Source organism: Bombus flavifrons, chromosome 1 (genome assembly GCF_040668555.2).
Source record: "Bombus flavifrons isolate JBK064 chromosome 1, iyBomFlav1_principal, whole genome shotgun sequence".
NCBI classification, from domain to species: domain Eukaryota; kingdom Metazoa; phylum Arthropoda; class Insecta; order Hymenoptera; family Apidae; genus Bombus; species Bombus flavifrons.
Window position 1 is genome coordinate 20,825,879 of NC_138442.1, and position 15,955 is coordinate 20,841,833.

The 15,955-nt window shown below is 32.9% G+C and overlaps 3 protein-coding genes across 7 annotated transcripts in view; 2 read left to right on the forward strand and 1 right to left on the reverse strand.

Annotated features, from left to right (window-relative positions):
* The first annotated feature begins 40 nt into the window (after positions 1 to 40).
* Positions 41 to 10,571, forward strand: LOC138179439 (uncharacterized). Of its 4 annotated transcripts, none has more exons than XM_069112272.1 (10): positions 41 to 249; positions 1,340 to 1,564; positions 2,034 to 2,231; positions 2,956 to 3,081; positions 3,283 to 7,022; positions 7,106 to 7,521; positions 7,599 to 7,790; positions 7,874 to 8,410; positions 8,489 to 8,752; positions 8,877 to 10,571. In XM_069112272.1, exons 2-10 carry the CDS (start codon positions 1,371 to 1,373, stop codon positions 9,948 to 9,950), a joined length of 6,741 nt encoding a protein of 2,246 aa, XP_068968373.1. In that variant the 5' UTR covers positions 41 to 249; positions 1,340 to 1,370; the 3' UTR covers positions 9,951 to 10,571. The 4 variants fall into 4 exon arrangements, with proteins under 4 accessions (XP_068968373.1, XP_068968534.1, XP_068968619.1 ...); XM_069112433.1 differs by having other exon boundaries at positions 7,109 to 7,521; XM_069112353.1 differs by lacking the exon at positions 41 to 249 and adding an exon at positions 484 to 501.
* Positions 10,572 to 10,920: 349 nt separating this feature from the next.
* Positions 10,921 to 12,480, reverse strand: LOC138184623 (STING ER exit protein). The gene is made up of 4 exons (XM_069122769.1): positions 12,144 to 12,480; positions 11,892 to 12,048; positions 11,499 to 11,727; positions 10,921 to 11,175 (listed from the first exon to the last, which is right to left on the reverse strand). Exons 1-4 carry the CDS (start codon positions 12,262 to 12,264, stop codon positions 11,029 to 11,031), a joined length of 654 nt encoding a protein of 217 aa, XP_068978870.1. The 5' UTR covers positions 12,265 to 12,480; the 3' UTR covers positions 10,921 to 11,028.
* Positions 12,481 to 12,621: 141 nt separating this feature from the next.
* Positions 12,622 to 15,955, forward strand: part of Mical (Molecule interacting with CasL) — a 113,288-nt gene continuing 109,954 nt past the window's right edge. The window contains exon 1 of one of the 2 annotated variants that reach the window (XM_069111859.1): positions 12,622 to 12,968. The gene's annotated coding sequence lies outside the window, so the exon portion shown is untranslated. Of the gene's footprint in view, positions 12,969 to 13,759; positions 13,779 to 15,955 lie in introns of those variants that run through there. The other variant, XM_069111934.1, reaches the window with a different exon arrangement.

Consider the following 15,955-nt stretch of genomic DNA (forward strand, 5'->3'; position numbering starts at 1 on the left):
ATCTCGATCCGCGCGCCACCTGGCGAAACTAGACGGCAGATAGTCTCACGCTTTCGTAGTAAGAACGGTCGTCGCATATTTATGCCTTTTGAACAACAAACAATCGAACGTTTGTTAGTATCGCATCGTTGATCTCCGCCGAATTTCGCAGCGGACGCGTTGGACAAAATGCGCGAGAAGATTACGACTCGTAATATCGCGTGATCATGATATATCCTGACCGGTGTTCGAGAACCGAAATAATGCGAGGTACGTACATATGTATGTACGAAGTACGATCAATAAATTATTGAGAAAGTCTTGTCTAGAATACATATTTGATATAATACTTCAAGCTTAAAAGACACTTAATTTAAAACATTTTCATATATTTCGAATTTTCTTTAAATACATATGCTGCGTACAAACGTACTTGCTAACCAAGTGTATGTTACTCTTAATATCTAAAAGTAAGTCGTGCTTAGGGTACATACGAAGATGCGCTAAATGACAGTTAACAAGGTGTGTTCGATCAATGTTTTACAAAAATTTAAAACATATCATTTCTCAATGACTCGTTTTCTATTGTATCTTATCAATTGTTATATGTGTTCTCATTAATTAATCGATTATGCGGTATTCCACCTCCTAACGCAATTTTTTTCAGTTGAATGTTTGGATTCCTACTTTTGAACTGTACTAGGATTACACGTTTATTTTTGGCTTTCACATTTTAATTTTATTTCAGGTACTAGATTCGCGTTTCAAATGTTTAGCGAAATATTTCATTCACCAATCCATATGTGATTACATATTAAATTTAAGGTTAAACAGAATTAACTATGAGATACATGTTTTACTAAATGTTATACACACAGTTTTAAAGATATTTCCGACAGAAAATTATATAATAATTTATTATCGAATACGCAATAGATTTTAAAGTATCATATACAGCATATGTAACGAAATAGAACCAGTATTTAAATATTGAAGATACCGTAAAAGGATTAGTAATTGCTATGCAAGGAGTATCCATTGTATTGACCTTGAAATTGTTGTGTACTTTGTCAGCAATACATACATTAAGGGAAGAGTATTTAATGTCCTTTTTGTTTGCAGACTTCTTTTATCCTGTTTACTTTAAATTTTATTACTTGAAAAAATGCCAAATATCATAACAAAAATTACACAGAAACAATAAATTTTTGTACTCAGAAAACATGATCTATAAAAATATTAAATATGATATATTAATGTAATATTTTTTTCTTACATACAACTACTACTTCAAATAATGTTAATATTTACTTTGCCTCTTTGTTTGACCTTTTTTACATAAAACATTAATGGATTAAAGGTGAACAAGTATGAAAGATTAAACATGTCCCATGGCTGGAGGCAGGGGCAACAACAGTCAAAGTGGAAATTTAGACAGAATACATCAATGGCTATGTTGCCATCAACTTTATGCTTCTGTCAAGCCTGAACCTCCTTCCAGTGAAACATTTAAAAAACATCAACGTATAGAAAAGAGCCGAATTGTTGCAAAAAGTCTTAATGATCTGCAAGATAATATTTTGAGGTAAATGAATAGTTTCCTATCTAATTCACAGATTATTAATTAAGTCAAAAAATAATTTAACGGATAATTAACTTAAAATAATGCTAATATTATTTGTTAATATTTTCGTATAATACATGAGATAACAAATATAAATATCTTCATAAAAGCCCTTGCATGATATAATTGAGCAGTTTCAGTGAATTACTTTGTGCTATATACTTTAATTTGTATAATTGTTATGTATAATATCGAGTATTGGAACAACTAGTAAATTGTACAAAATTATGGAACATTTGAAAATTCTAATTTAGAAATTACTTTTAGCAAGCTTTATTTTATTATATCATATTTGTTGCATCTGTATAAAAATTGTCTATATAATTTATTATTGAATTGTAACCAATGAGAATGTATTTGTATAAAGCAATTTATGTGTACAAAATATAAGCTCATAAGTACATAAACTGAATAGAGTGTTTTATTGTAGCATATTTACGGACTCTTTGTATTGTGATCTTAACATAGTACATGGACATAATATAATACGAACAAACCAATGTATTGTTAAAACAAGAGCTCCACACTTTTACAAGGTTCTCAAGCCTTATTTTGTATACATTAACAATCATATTGATTGCATCATTGATAAACTGGAAATTTTTCATCATATAGAAGGCTTTGTGAGGTACTGCCATATCTCTAATCACTTATATAGAAGCAGTATCTATGAGAACTATATATTTATTATTTACATATTGCAGGCTATACCTACAATATGGACTCTTGTTTAATTCAGGAACATTTGTAAAAATCACATTCATTAAGATTTTTAAATATGTGAAATAATTAAGATATTATTTTTTATATCACTCAAAAAAATGCAAGTTTTCCTGAATTAACATTTTCGAAGTTCCATGTATTCTTTTATATAAATTACAAAATGTTTATTTGCATGCATTTTGTGTAAATTATGTATTAAAAATATTTCTTTAATAAAATATCATATGTTGTTTCAACCATCAAGAAATTGTGTTTTATATATCTATCTAGATGTAATCTCGTAATACTGCAATTGAATAGAAGTTCCCTTTAATCAATGATTTAAAAAGTTATAGATAATCATTATCAATAATGCTATAAAATTTGTACAATAAGTTATTCTCTTTATTTTCTTGTGTTTTTATTTCTACACACATCTAGTGTCTTTAAATATTACTCTACCTGTACAATAAAATATACATTACACTATTTAATGGTATATATTATGACAACCAGCATGTAACACTTAATTTCCCACTTTCGAAATAAATGTCATAGAATGCACACGATAGAACAATGTATATTAGATATGTCTTTCTCTTTTTCCATGTGTATTGTATATTTGTTAATACTGCTTTATAAATTTTCAGGCTTTTATACAGCAATTCAAACTTTTCGAAAGAAGAACGATTATTGGTAGAACATATTTTGCGTACTTATACCTCAGATCTTGTGAATGCACCGTCTGATAATAAAGTTTTAGACATCAATAAAAGGTTACAATTTATAATTATAGTATTTTAAAGTTTTAATGTTATATATATATATATGTATGTATTTTTCACTTTAATATAAAATAGATGCTACTATTTTTAATAATTATATTTGAATAATGATAAAGGCATATATATATATATATATATATTTATTTATTATATATGTAATTATATTTATAAATGTTTATCTTTATGTCAAAGATATGTGGATTGCACAACACCAGACTGTCATTCAAAAAGCATTGAAAGTATAAGAAATGTAAGAGAATATGCTACTGTGGATATAAGTCCCACTGTATCCGATATGGCTGATTCTGGATTAGAAACAGGTTCTGTAAGTCCACACGAAAATACTACGTCTGAAAATTCAAGTACTGATTTTGAGGAACTGCAAGTCACAGAATATGCTTCTGGGAATGATGATTTGGATAAGATACGCGCCAATAGACGCGTACACAACAAAGATCAAAAAGTAGTTTCAAAAAATGAACGCTATAATTTGACTAACAATTATAACAGCCATATAAAAAATCTGGTAGAATCAAGATTAATGGAATGTGGTTCAAATGATAATAGTGCAACAAGTTGTTCTTTTGATGCAGAACAACCACAATTAGATTCGTCCAGTTCATCTACAGATAATGCTCAAAAGGCAAAGTCAAATACAGATGAAATTTTTCAATATGAAAACCAAGTACTTAGCGATCCATTTTACGAGTCAGACTGTGGAAGTGATGAAAATGAATCGTTTGAATTTATTAATGTTGGTAATGCGTCTTCTCCAAATACCAATGTAGAACAGAGTTGCGTGAAGGAAGAACTTACGGAAAAATCGGAAGACGAGAAAATGTGTCATTCCAGTTATTCACAAGCTGAAAATGTTCCATCAGAAAATGCAAATCACGAAGTATCACACGATACACGCAATCAAAAAAGTTCCTGTAATACAAGTAATTATTACTTTATTGATGCATCAACCCTCAATGATGAAATAGAAGTTCCAACTTCCAATGTAGTAAAAACTAAATACAATGAAAAATCACATCCATATGTTTCTTATTCTTCTAAATATATTGCAAGTACATCTAATGATCTCGCCGACGAGCAATATTACAAGTTCACACCTCTTAAGACAACTAATTTGCAAACTGGACACGAACGAATAGCAGAGTTTGAAAAAGAGTTGAAACTTACAGAATATCTAGAACCACTTACGGACACGCGAAGAATAAGAAGAACTGATTCTGTGTCAGAAGACAAAATTAACGTTGAAACAAATAAAGAATCTTTAGCCGTAGAAATTAAGGAGGCGGACAGTGGTGAAAGCGCGCATCCTTCTCCTTGTCCTGACAATAATAAAAATATAAATAACGATCGACACGTTGTAACACGAATAAGTAACGATAACGATAACGCAAATGCGATAATAGTGGCTAAAAAAGAAACAATCGAAGAAACGAACGATGAGAACACAAATAAAACGGATGATACACGACGACCTTCGCTTATTAGAAGGAATACGTTTGAGCTGGACTCGAACGACGAAAAGCTTTCAGTGCTACGGCAGGAATATGAACGACGACAAGGTAATCTCGTATTCCAGAATGCTATACCTCAATATTCAGGACATCGTGTTGACGGCGATTCATGTTTTAATCCACCGGACGAACCTTCAATTCCGATGAGCAACGTATTAAATAAGTTTCCAATTGATGTTCAAATTCCAACTAGTAGTCAGTATCATACAATACCATATCTTCCACGAGATAATGGAAAATATGAAAGTAATCAGACACCATCAGAAAATAATAATTCTGTGCAAAGTAAAACTAACATAATTTATCCAGTAACCAAAAGTGCTAGTGATGAAGTAGTTATGGATTATCATGCAGAACTGGATAATGATTCAAGCAATTGTAGTAGCAGTTTACCTGTTACATTAAGTTGCATTCTAGAAAAAGATAGCAGAACAGATACGATAAAAAAGACTAAGTGTGACGAAACTATGCCTATTATTTCCGGTGGAGTTAGCACTTCGGACTATTCTAAGCCTACTGATAGCCCCACTGTGCGCCGAAAAACAGAATCGACACCGATCGTTTCTGGTGGCTCTGTTATTATGAACGAACCCGAGGTGAAGATGAGACCCACGAGAATGTCTTCGTCTATGACTGCATGGGTGGTTGATATGAGTGACTGTAACAAAAATGAATCCAAACTATCGAATAATTCTCATGCAGGAATGTCTCAAAGTTTTTCAAATTCAGAATGTATAAAGAAACCGGTAAGGAAGACAAGTGGTCATGAAAAGCATGGCAGTTTAGGATTTTTCGTTAATTTGAAAGATATGGATCGCAAACCTATTTCACAGCAGCAAAGTTATTCAACAGATAAGAAAGAACAGAATGGATGTAGTAAATCTTATTGTGAATTTTACGTTGATATATCTGGTACAAGTAATGCACCAAAAAATAAGAAAATAGAAGTAGAAGAACCTACTGTCAAACCTGAAAAGTTTAATGAAAGCGGCGACAAGAAAAACATTTTTTCTATGTTCATTGATTTAAGCGATTCACCAAAGAACAGAGAAAATATTGTACCACCTTCACATAGGAGAAGCTTTTCCGCATTCTCTGACAAACAGATAGAAACAAAGTTGGATGATACTAATTCTAGCGAAAATAGTATCACGACGAGAGAAGATCAATCATCGAGTGAACAGAAATGTGTCAGAGAAAAAGCGAAACCGAGCGTCTTCATGTATATAGAATCTGATTCTCCGGTGGTAAGAAGGAGAACTTTGTCCTCATCACGGCCGGCGTTTAAACGACATTCCTGGAATGTTGATAAAACGCAAGGCGTTAACAACAATGGGCATGTTGCGAAAGAATTAATGTTTAGGAAAGAACACAAACGCGCACACAGTCTGTCCGTAGATCGGGGAGACTTAAAGAAGTTACGAGCAAAGCCTAGTTCTTCGAGTCACTCTTTAAGTGACACAGCAAAACAAGAATCTGTTACCCAGAAAAATTCTAAACTTCTTCAAGAAGGTAATAACGGTCCAAGTAATATGGACACATCTTCAGAAGATGTTTTTGAGTTTGATGTGAGAGACACACCTCCGAACTCTCACGTTGAAGTGATCAACGAAGAACTTCGTGTCAGTGTGAAAGAACATGAGTATACGGAATTAAAAACAGAAAGAGTCACGGAAAATCTTAATGCTACCGATGCTAAGACATACGAGGATGAATATTCGGAAACATCGGCGTGGGAGAAAACATGTACAGAGAGTACTGAAGGACAAACACGCAAAAGTGAAACATTTGATATTAGTAGCGGTAGTGGTCCATCCCCTGATAGTGACAATCATGACTATGAATTATCAGAACTATTGAACGGAGAAGTGCCAAACATAAATCGACCACAAGTAGTTCCTGCTGTAGGTAGTAAAATATCAGAAACGCATAAGTCTTTAAATGAAACTATCAAAAAGATTGAAAGCGAATTGAAAAGTTCAGATTATGTAAAGCCAGAGACAGAATATGATAATCATAATATAACATCAAAAAAAAATGAAAGGACTACAGCACACAGTACGAAAACAACAACTTCCAACTTCGTTCGATTATCTGATTTAGATAAAACACCCGTGGTTTCTCATTCTACGGACATGTTGACTGTAAAAGAAGATAAAAGTACCTATCGTATGTGCAACAGTATTCCAGAAACTTCCTGGATCGAAAGTAAATTAGTAATGTCTAGAACTAACGGATCCGTTAGACCACTTCCTAGAAAATTTACTTCAATCATGAGTACTTCCCTTCCATCTAAACAGAAATCTCCGCTTGAGGATTTAACAGGGGAGTATGATGGAGAAGGAATTATATCAGAATCTGATCTGAGCAGCATGCAGAGTAGCATGGGTCGTTCTGGTGCTGGTGTGTAATTTATTATATTAGAACATAGGTGCAATCAAAGTGATTACAAACCGTTAAAGTATTAATTGTTATTTCATTTTTAGAAGGAAGTACAGAAGAAACTGAAACATCTAGTTTGGCAGGAAGTAGACCATACAATAGATTGGGAGAAGATTTATTAAGAATGTTCTTAGAAGAAATCAATCCAGATGTTACAATTGACGTAGCTGGACGTCGTATAAGAGCTCACAAATGTATATTGAGTTCTCGATGTCAATATTTTGCGGCGATCCTTAGTGGTGGGTGGATCGAAAATGCAGGAAATGTTATTTCTCTGCAAGGATATTCTTATGATGCGGTACATTTTGCATTGTGCCACATATACAGCGGAGAAAGCAACATACCAGATTCCATAAGTATTGTTGAGTTAGCTACGTTAGCTGATATGTTATGCTTGGAAGGTCTTAAAGAAATTATTGGATATACGCTTAAAGTTAAATATTGCCATCTATTTCATAAGGTAAGCTCATGAAGTCTGCTCTCATAACAAAATTCCCGACTAGCAATTGTTTGTTGATCATTCATATTAATTTACAGCCTTGTCAAATATGTGCTGTTGGTGTATTAGAATGTATGCCTCTGGCAGCAGCTTATGGCCTCGACGAAGTGTATCGAAAATCTCTTCGCTGGGTTACGAGACATTTCGTACGAATATGGCCATGTAAAGCATTTGCGACGCTTCCGAAAGAACTTATGGCAAAATGTTATCATCAACATATTGTACATATGGTATGTATTATATCAATTATTTGACATGTAATTTATCCTGAAATCTAAATAATTGTCTTTTTTGTATTTATCGTAAATAACAGTCCACGGATAACGTGCTTCAAACTATGATGGATTGTGATAAGCTACTCGCAACTTTGCCAAATGTTCGTTGGGCTGAACCAGTGTTTAGAATGGTTTCAAACTTGCTGGAAACTTCAGTGAAGTTTCTGTCGGATAATTTCTCAGGAGTTCTGGGCAACGAAAACTTCCAATCTCTTGGCCGAGAGTTAACATGGAATATCAGTCGACTAGAGGATAATTTCTTAGCAGCTGCCGAACGTTTACCTCCTGAACAAGCATGTAAAAGTTATTCAAAATTGAATAAAATGTTAACTTCAGCACAACAAGATGAGGTTCAAGATAAAATTAAGTGGGGACCTTTGTTTGTTGATTTTTTGAAAAAAATTCAAAGTCGAGTAGAGAAATGCTTGGTTAGAGATGCGGCGCGAGCCGCTAGAACTACTACATGGTTAAAGATGGATTTGGAGCTTCGACGCAGAATTCAAGAATTAGCTTGTCTTGTAATTTTACCTCACGAAACATCAAAACGTCAGTCAAGGCACTCTAATTTTATAAAAGTACATAATACAAATTATAATTAAACGCTTTTTACTGTTAAAATAGTTTTCTTTTTTTTAATGTATTTATTCTTACAGGAACCTAGGCCATCATCGAGCCGCTCAACTATTACTAACAGAAGCTTGGATTTGAAGCGTGTGAAGATGGCTATATCTGAACATAATCATAAAACTCTAAAACAAATGGCAGTAGCTCAACAACAACAACAACAACAACAACAGCCGAAGAAAGTTTTTAATAAACCAAAAAGCGATCCATTGGAACGTAAAATGCAAACTGATAAACAAGCCACTACAGATACAACAAATAGTAGGCCAAAATCATGGCCTAACAAATTAGAGGTAATTTTCTATCACTTGAATATTACCACGGTAAAGAATTTATTTCAAACATAATTTTGTAAACAGATTAAGAAAATTGTAAAAATTTCATGTTTTTCGAAATCATTCATACATTAACTTTTAGGTAAAATCGAGATATTTGGAACCTCGGAACAAATCAGTCCCAAAAGAAACTACGCAACCAGTACATCAAGAAAAGGTCATGGTACAGCAACGACGAAAAATAATGATTTCATCTTCAGATTCATCTCGCACATCTAGTCCGGCAATGAAACGGGCTACCGACAAAAAACCATTAGCTAAGATAAAGTTACCTATAAAGAAAGATGTAAAGGCACTTTCTTCTGATAGTTTAACAGAGTCGAATGCCAGCAGAACTAATACGAAAAACGATTCGATCAGTAAAAGTTGCGGTATTACGCGTCCAGAATCTCCGTCTTTTAAACAAAAAAATACGGAGATAGGCTTATCTGTAGATTCTTTAGCAGAATCAAAGAATAAGCCAACAGCTGTAAAAAAGAAGGCTACTAAAATGGACACTTCGATGTCTACGGATAGTCTTATGACTGAAATAACAACAACGCCCAAATCAAACACATCAAATAAACTTTCACCGACTTTAGGGAAAACAATAAATAAAGCACAATCTTATGATAAAACAGCGAAGAAGAGCTCACCACCGATGCAGCAAAAAAATCTGCTTACAGCGACAAGAAGACCACGAAGATCATTAGAGAGTTCGACCGCAGCTAGTAGAAGCCGGGCAGCTGCTATTAGTGCTTACCATTTGCGAAGAAATCTTCTAGACGCTGCAAAAACTCCAGATATTCCAAGTAAGTCATTAAATAACGTATCGTGTAAAACGGTAACCATGCGATCGATTACACAATCGACAGTTAATCATCCTAATATAATGAGAGAGAAAAAGGAAGGAGTGCCGACTCAACAAAGCTCCGAGAGCCCTAGCAAAAGATCTTCCCCTAAATCATGTGGCACTAGTAAGATAAATAAGCCTACGGTCACTAATAAAAGGACAACTACTACAAAGACCTCTTCTGATGAGAAAGTTAAAAATAAGTGCCATAATGGGGAAGTTCCAAAACAACCAACCGTAGGTTCTAGATCGGGAACGTTTTTAAAAGATGAACCCACGATTCTTAAGAAGGCAGATATTAAATCTTCTCAAATTAACACTTAAATTTATGAATTGGTTGCTATGTAAGTTTTTATACGTACATAGCGCCCATAGTTTAATGATTATACATATAAAACTGTCGTCTTTAATCGCAAACGTGATAACTCCAACCGCGAAATCGTATTATGTGTAAAAAAAAAAACTAGAGTTATATATAATTTTAATTTAAAGCAAGTTGCAGTTGACATTAATTATCAAAGGAAATATATTTAAAATGCATTTATTAGGTATATAGAAAAGTGCTATGATTTTGTTGTAATGTTGAAGGTAACTGTAAAATGAAATATGGCACTAGGAATATGCAAGTTAAAAATTATTATATTTCGTTCTTTCAATTATCTTGATCTCTGACAGTGTGGAAATTTAAGTTTTAGAGAATTTTCAGTGTCTTTCAAATTCAATTAAAATATTACGCAACTAGAGAATATTGGTAATTAATATCACTTTCGATCATAAATGCAGCTAGCTTAAATGTCCCACCCGATTTTCAACCAATGTACGCATTAATATGTCATAGTATTACACACTGCATATTCATAGAATGTAGATGTATCATGGCCAGTTATACAATATATTTAGATAGACCTTTCTTTCTTCCACATTAAAGAGCCATATGATCCAAAATTGTTTTGTAGAATTATTTACTAATTTGACTAGTTGCAGTATATATGTAAAGTAATTCTTTCTTACCATTTAATGTTGCCATCGTACCAACTAATTCTTATTGTAAGTAGAACTCCGTTTACCCTCCAACGATCCTTATTAATGAATTATATGTAGTTATTGTATTTATTTATTAAATTTATATCTCTATTTTGCAATGTACATTTCTATGCAATATTTATATCTAGTCATTTATATATTTTAAATATTTACTTTTATGTAATGTTAATAAATAACTCGATATAATGTTAAAGAATCGTTTAATTCTTTAAATCATTATTTTTTATAAAATTTGATATAATAGTAAAAATAATAGACATTAAAATTTATATACAATCTCTCCCACATTCTACTCTGACTTTTTTAATACACATTTACATTTAACTCTAAATATACATGACAATAATATAAATAGGTTTTACACATCTAACAATGTTCCTCGTGGTCTCGTTCTTTTCGGGTCTGCTTCAGGGGGTGGCATAGCTTTTCGTTTATTCATTCCTTTCCTTTCTAATTGTTTTTCTATTATTCGTGCATTATTAGCATATGAATCAGCAACTTCTCTCTGCAAATATAAAATATATGTTTTGATTATAAATTGCTTTTTACGAAAGAAGAGTACAAATTTATATGTAGAATTTTTAAAAAATTTTTTATCTCTGAATATTAGATTTATAGCGTAGCATTGTGTATTTTCCTTCCGCGCAATATTAGAATCTAACATAATCATTCCTTATAGCATTTCATAATTTCTTCCAATTTATTTAGTGAAATTTAGAAACTTTTTTACCTAAATAGCAATTTTTTACAAATAACGATAGTCTTTTCCTAGCAGAATAATTTATACGTTAAGACTAAAAATATATAATAAGAAAATCTGTAACTTACTGCCTCAATTTCATCTTCTTCTTCATCAATTGTGGAAACAGTAACAGAACTGAACTTTCCCATATTCTTTGTGTGTTTTGTTACCATTATTTTCTTGGGTTTTTCAATGGCTACCTGATTATATATATCCGTCATCGGACCTTCACCAGAACTTTTGATTACTGCACCTTTTACAATAAATACAACATTTGTTGCTTGGTCATGTTTATAATAGAGAAAAAGGCCACATCTGTGAAGATACATACATATATTAAAATTAACATCGTAATTTATAAAAATAACATAATGTAAATATCAGTGATTTAACTCTTTAATTTTCAAAATTGTTCCCAAGTTTTTGATAAAAAGAGATAATGAAAAATATGTTTGAAAGTAAAACGAACTATGCCATACTTTTTACATTTTTGTCGATATTGTTTTTCAATTCCTTCAGAACGTTTTAAATATACAATTTCATCTTGCTCGCAAGTCATCTTGTGAGCATGTTTACTTCCATCGATAACTCGTGCACCATCCCTTTTCCTCAAAGGCAATTTTTCTATTGCACAATCTGCAAAGATATGTAAAAATATCTATTATGTACTTTTACTTATGATTTTTAACAAAATAAAGAATAATGTATTTAATAAGCAAAGTGAACGTAACCTAAAATCAATGTCATCTGTCCACATAAGCAATAATAAATATGTAACGGTTTCTCTTCGCTATATTCTTCTTGATCTTTTGTATCGGAACATATTATACTTCTTGAAACTACTTTCGGCATTTTCACTTGAAATTATATGTTCGACCTATAGATTAACACCATTTCATATTGACAATTTCTATCTAAACTCTTGTTAATGTTTGGATCACTTTCAAACTTTCAACATTATCGATAGAATATATGTATGTAGAACGTAATTACATTCACTGGTAATTAAGTGCAACAGGCAATGTATTTATTATTTACACCGACCTGGAAAAGCAACACGATCAGTTAAGTTACCAAAACAACGCTATAATTTCATTTTGTTCGAAATCTTAAGATGGTGCTAGCTATGCGCGAGATTAGTGACATCTGACGGCGAAAATCGTGTACCACACAGGATGAGCTAAGAGGATTTTCCAGTGCCTCCACTCCTGTGATCGAGAATTTCACTCCACACTCCGTATTCGGTCGCGATCGCAGTACGGTGTTCGACGCGCAGTCGAAGGAGGCCAGTCAAAGCGAGCGCAAGATGCCAATGTAGACAGTGAATCGCGCGACGTTCGTCAAGTAAAACGAGTATGTATAATGTGAATATATAGTGAGAAATCGGCGTGATATGGTGAACGATCAAGCTGCAATCGAAATCTTCAATTAGCAGTACGCGCGCGGTAATGTGAACAAAGAGCGGAGAAAGAAAAGGCTACGAAGGAAAAAAGTGCAGTGACTCTAGATTTGATTGGCGGTGCACGCAGAGAGCGGCCCTTCGTATACATACATATGTAAGTATATACACACGCCCGTATACACAAAAGCCTCATACGACAACTCTTTCTCGTCATCTCTCTCTCCTCTTTCTCTCTTTCTCTCTGCATTCCTGCAGTAGCTTGCACGTACTTGCACTTTTTTCCCCTCATTTTACATGAGATTTATGACCGCGCCCCCTTCGCAACTTGTTAGAAATAGATAGCTGCTTTGTATACGCACCGGCTCCCATTGGTGGATTTCGATTTCTTTCTTGTATCTCGCAATCGAATTTACAGAGAGAAGATTAAACTGACTCGTAACAGAGAATGTAAGCGAGAGAGAAAGAAGAGAGGATATCGCGATACACACGGTATTATGTATTAATATGTAAATGCTTTGCGAGCCAGTGAATTTTTATGAATCGACTTTCGTGATTTGCGAAATATTCAATTGGTACGAGTGGTAAGTTTCGCTGAATCGAACGCCGCTTTCTTTGTTTACCTTGTAACGCCACTCGACGCAGAACCTAAAAGTACACGTAATGCGTTATCAATGATACAATTTGAGATCTTTTTGTGATATAAGAATAGATTCTCGTAGGAGACTCTGTAGAATGAAATTAGCTACGATAGGATAGATATCTCAGATTATGACAAATATCGAATCGCGTCGGAAATCTTGTAATCGCTTATCTGTCAGCTGACGACAAGTCAGCCATGTCGTAGTTACTGACAATCATTTCTGTATGTATCTGTCATGGAAGTTTTGAATCTTTTCCTTCGTTATTTTCTCGCAACATCGGATATCAAACAGCGAGGACGAATTTCGCGTTTTGCAGTGAAATCGTGAGTAAAGCTTGTTCCATCTCGATATGTCAATTTAATTATTTTTTATGATACTCTATGATAACTTTACGTGTTAGACGTGAAATAAAATTTTGTTTATAGTAATTGTTATACGAGTTACAATCAGTAATACGAATTAAAGTGACGTAAAGTTAAAAATAATTATACGAATAGATCGTAGAAAATTATTTAGCTATAACTATACAGTGTGTTAACATAACGTTAACACATTTCTATAGTTTTGAGTTAATGTAATATAACTATATAGTTGACGCAAGTTATATATCAATATTTATATATAATTATAATTAGTATATGTTAACTATATATATATATAGTTACTATGTTATATCAACTTAAAATCATATATTCTATTCTACAATAACTTTATTATAGATATAGTTATACATGTATCGTAGTGCTTATATGCATGTAGTATATTATTATATTTATTTATCCTCAAATATGGGCACGTAATAACACATAATGCTTTTATTAGATAATTTATACTGATTTGTAATAGTTTAACGGAAAGAAATAATCGTCAAATTCGATTCAATCTTACGTAACGATCTTTATTCGTAACAGAAAAAATGGCTTCTGTGTCAAACACAAAATTCATTCAGAATTTATAATGAATTCATTTCTAAGCTAATAATTCAATTCGTGCGATATTAGAGATTTTACATAAACAGCATGAAATATGCTTGATTTTCATGAAAATACAGTTAAGAGCGAAGCTGTATTTATTTTTGCATGTAATACAAAGTGCATTCACACGTCTTGCGCACAATGATCAAGACACTCGATCTATCGGTATTGACTGTCTTCGAAGGACAGCGACCAGAGTGAAAGAACTTCTGCTTAGCTAAACTAGCCTAACTGAACAGACCTCGGTTTTATCTTTCATCCCACAGCAACGTACTGTTTGCCGTATCTTGTAAAACTGCAATTGTACAATTGCAATTGTTTGCTAATAATTCCATGTAGCATTACGTAATTTTCTGTTTTCGTTGTGGCTGACATTTTCAGATACTCTTTCTATTTTGAAGTTTTTATTATATCGTATAGCGATGAATCATAGCTTTCTTTTTTTCGAACAAAAATTTCTTTATTACAAATAGTTTCACTGTAAGGGCGCAGGGGATTAGCTGGTCGACCATATTACAATGAGTTTTAGAGTACAATAGGCAAACATATATTCTTCAGTAGGTAAATAGAAATATATCTGCTCGTATTTCTTCAACAAGCTTGATACTTCAGATTTAAGCCTATTCTCTTTACTTTTAAGGGGGTATTCTGCTCTAGAGGCATGAATTTCGGGCGATTTTTGAAGTTCTGTACAAGCGAAACAAAAAATATTTTTGCTATCCTTCTTTTCAGCATTTGTTTATTGATATTTCGAGATCACGTAAAAAATTCACTGAAAAAAAACTCAATATTTAAAGAGTTACGAGCTGGCAAAGTGGGTGCTGCCAAAAAAATGGGGTGTCGTGGCGTGCATGATATCAACCCTTCTGGTCATCCGAAACAAAAAATGCGAACGGATTCTTAATTAGTATGGATGCCGCTATCGTCTGAACCTTGGAAAAGTCAATACAACATTTTTTCACAAAATGACGGCCGTTTGAAAAAAAATTTCTTATTTCGCACGTTTTTTTGACAATTCCGAACGTTTAAAAAATAGTAATATTAAAGATTTTGAGCTGAGCGTGGTCCGGACGATAGAGGAGTATATAAGGAATATTCAGACCAAATTTAAAATAAATCGGTTCGTTAGAACTTGAGATATCGTGCACGCCAACTCAAAAAAAGTAGTTTCGAGAAAAACGCGTTTAAAGTTTTGAGACAAGTTTACTCGGACAACGTCTACCGTCTACTATTCATTTGTTGCGGTCAGACCGGAGCAGATGCCGCGTCACAAAAGTGGCTGTAACACATAAAATAATTGAAATTTTGAAAAATCCTTTTAAGGGCATATTCTTGAATGTCTAAACTTTGGAAATATGAAAAAAAAATTTTCGATTTTTTCAAATTTCTAGACCAGAATACCCCCTTAAAAGATTTTAGACATTTGTTAAGTCTAGCCTGGAGTTGTAAACTTAAAACAAATCTGAATATTTATGATACTTATGAATGTCCCTGCTACGTTGCACAATCTTACAAATCTTTGCTAC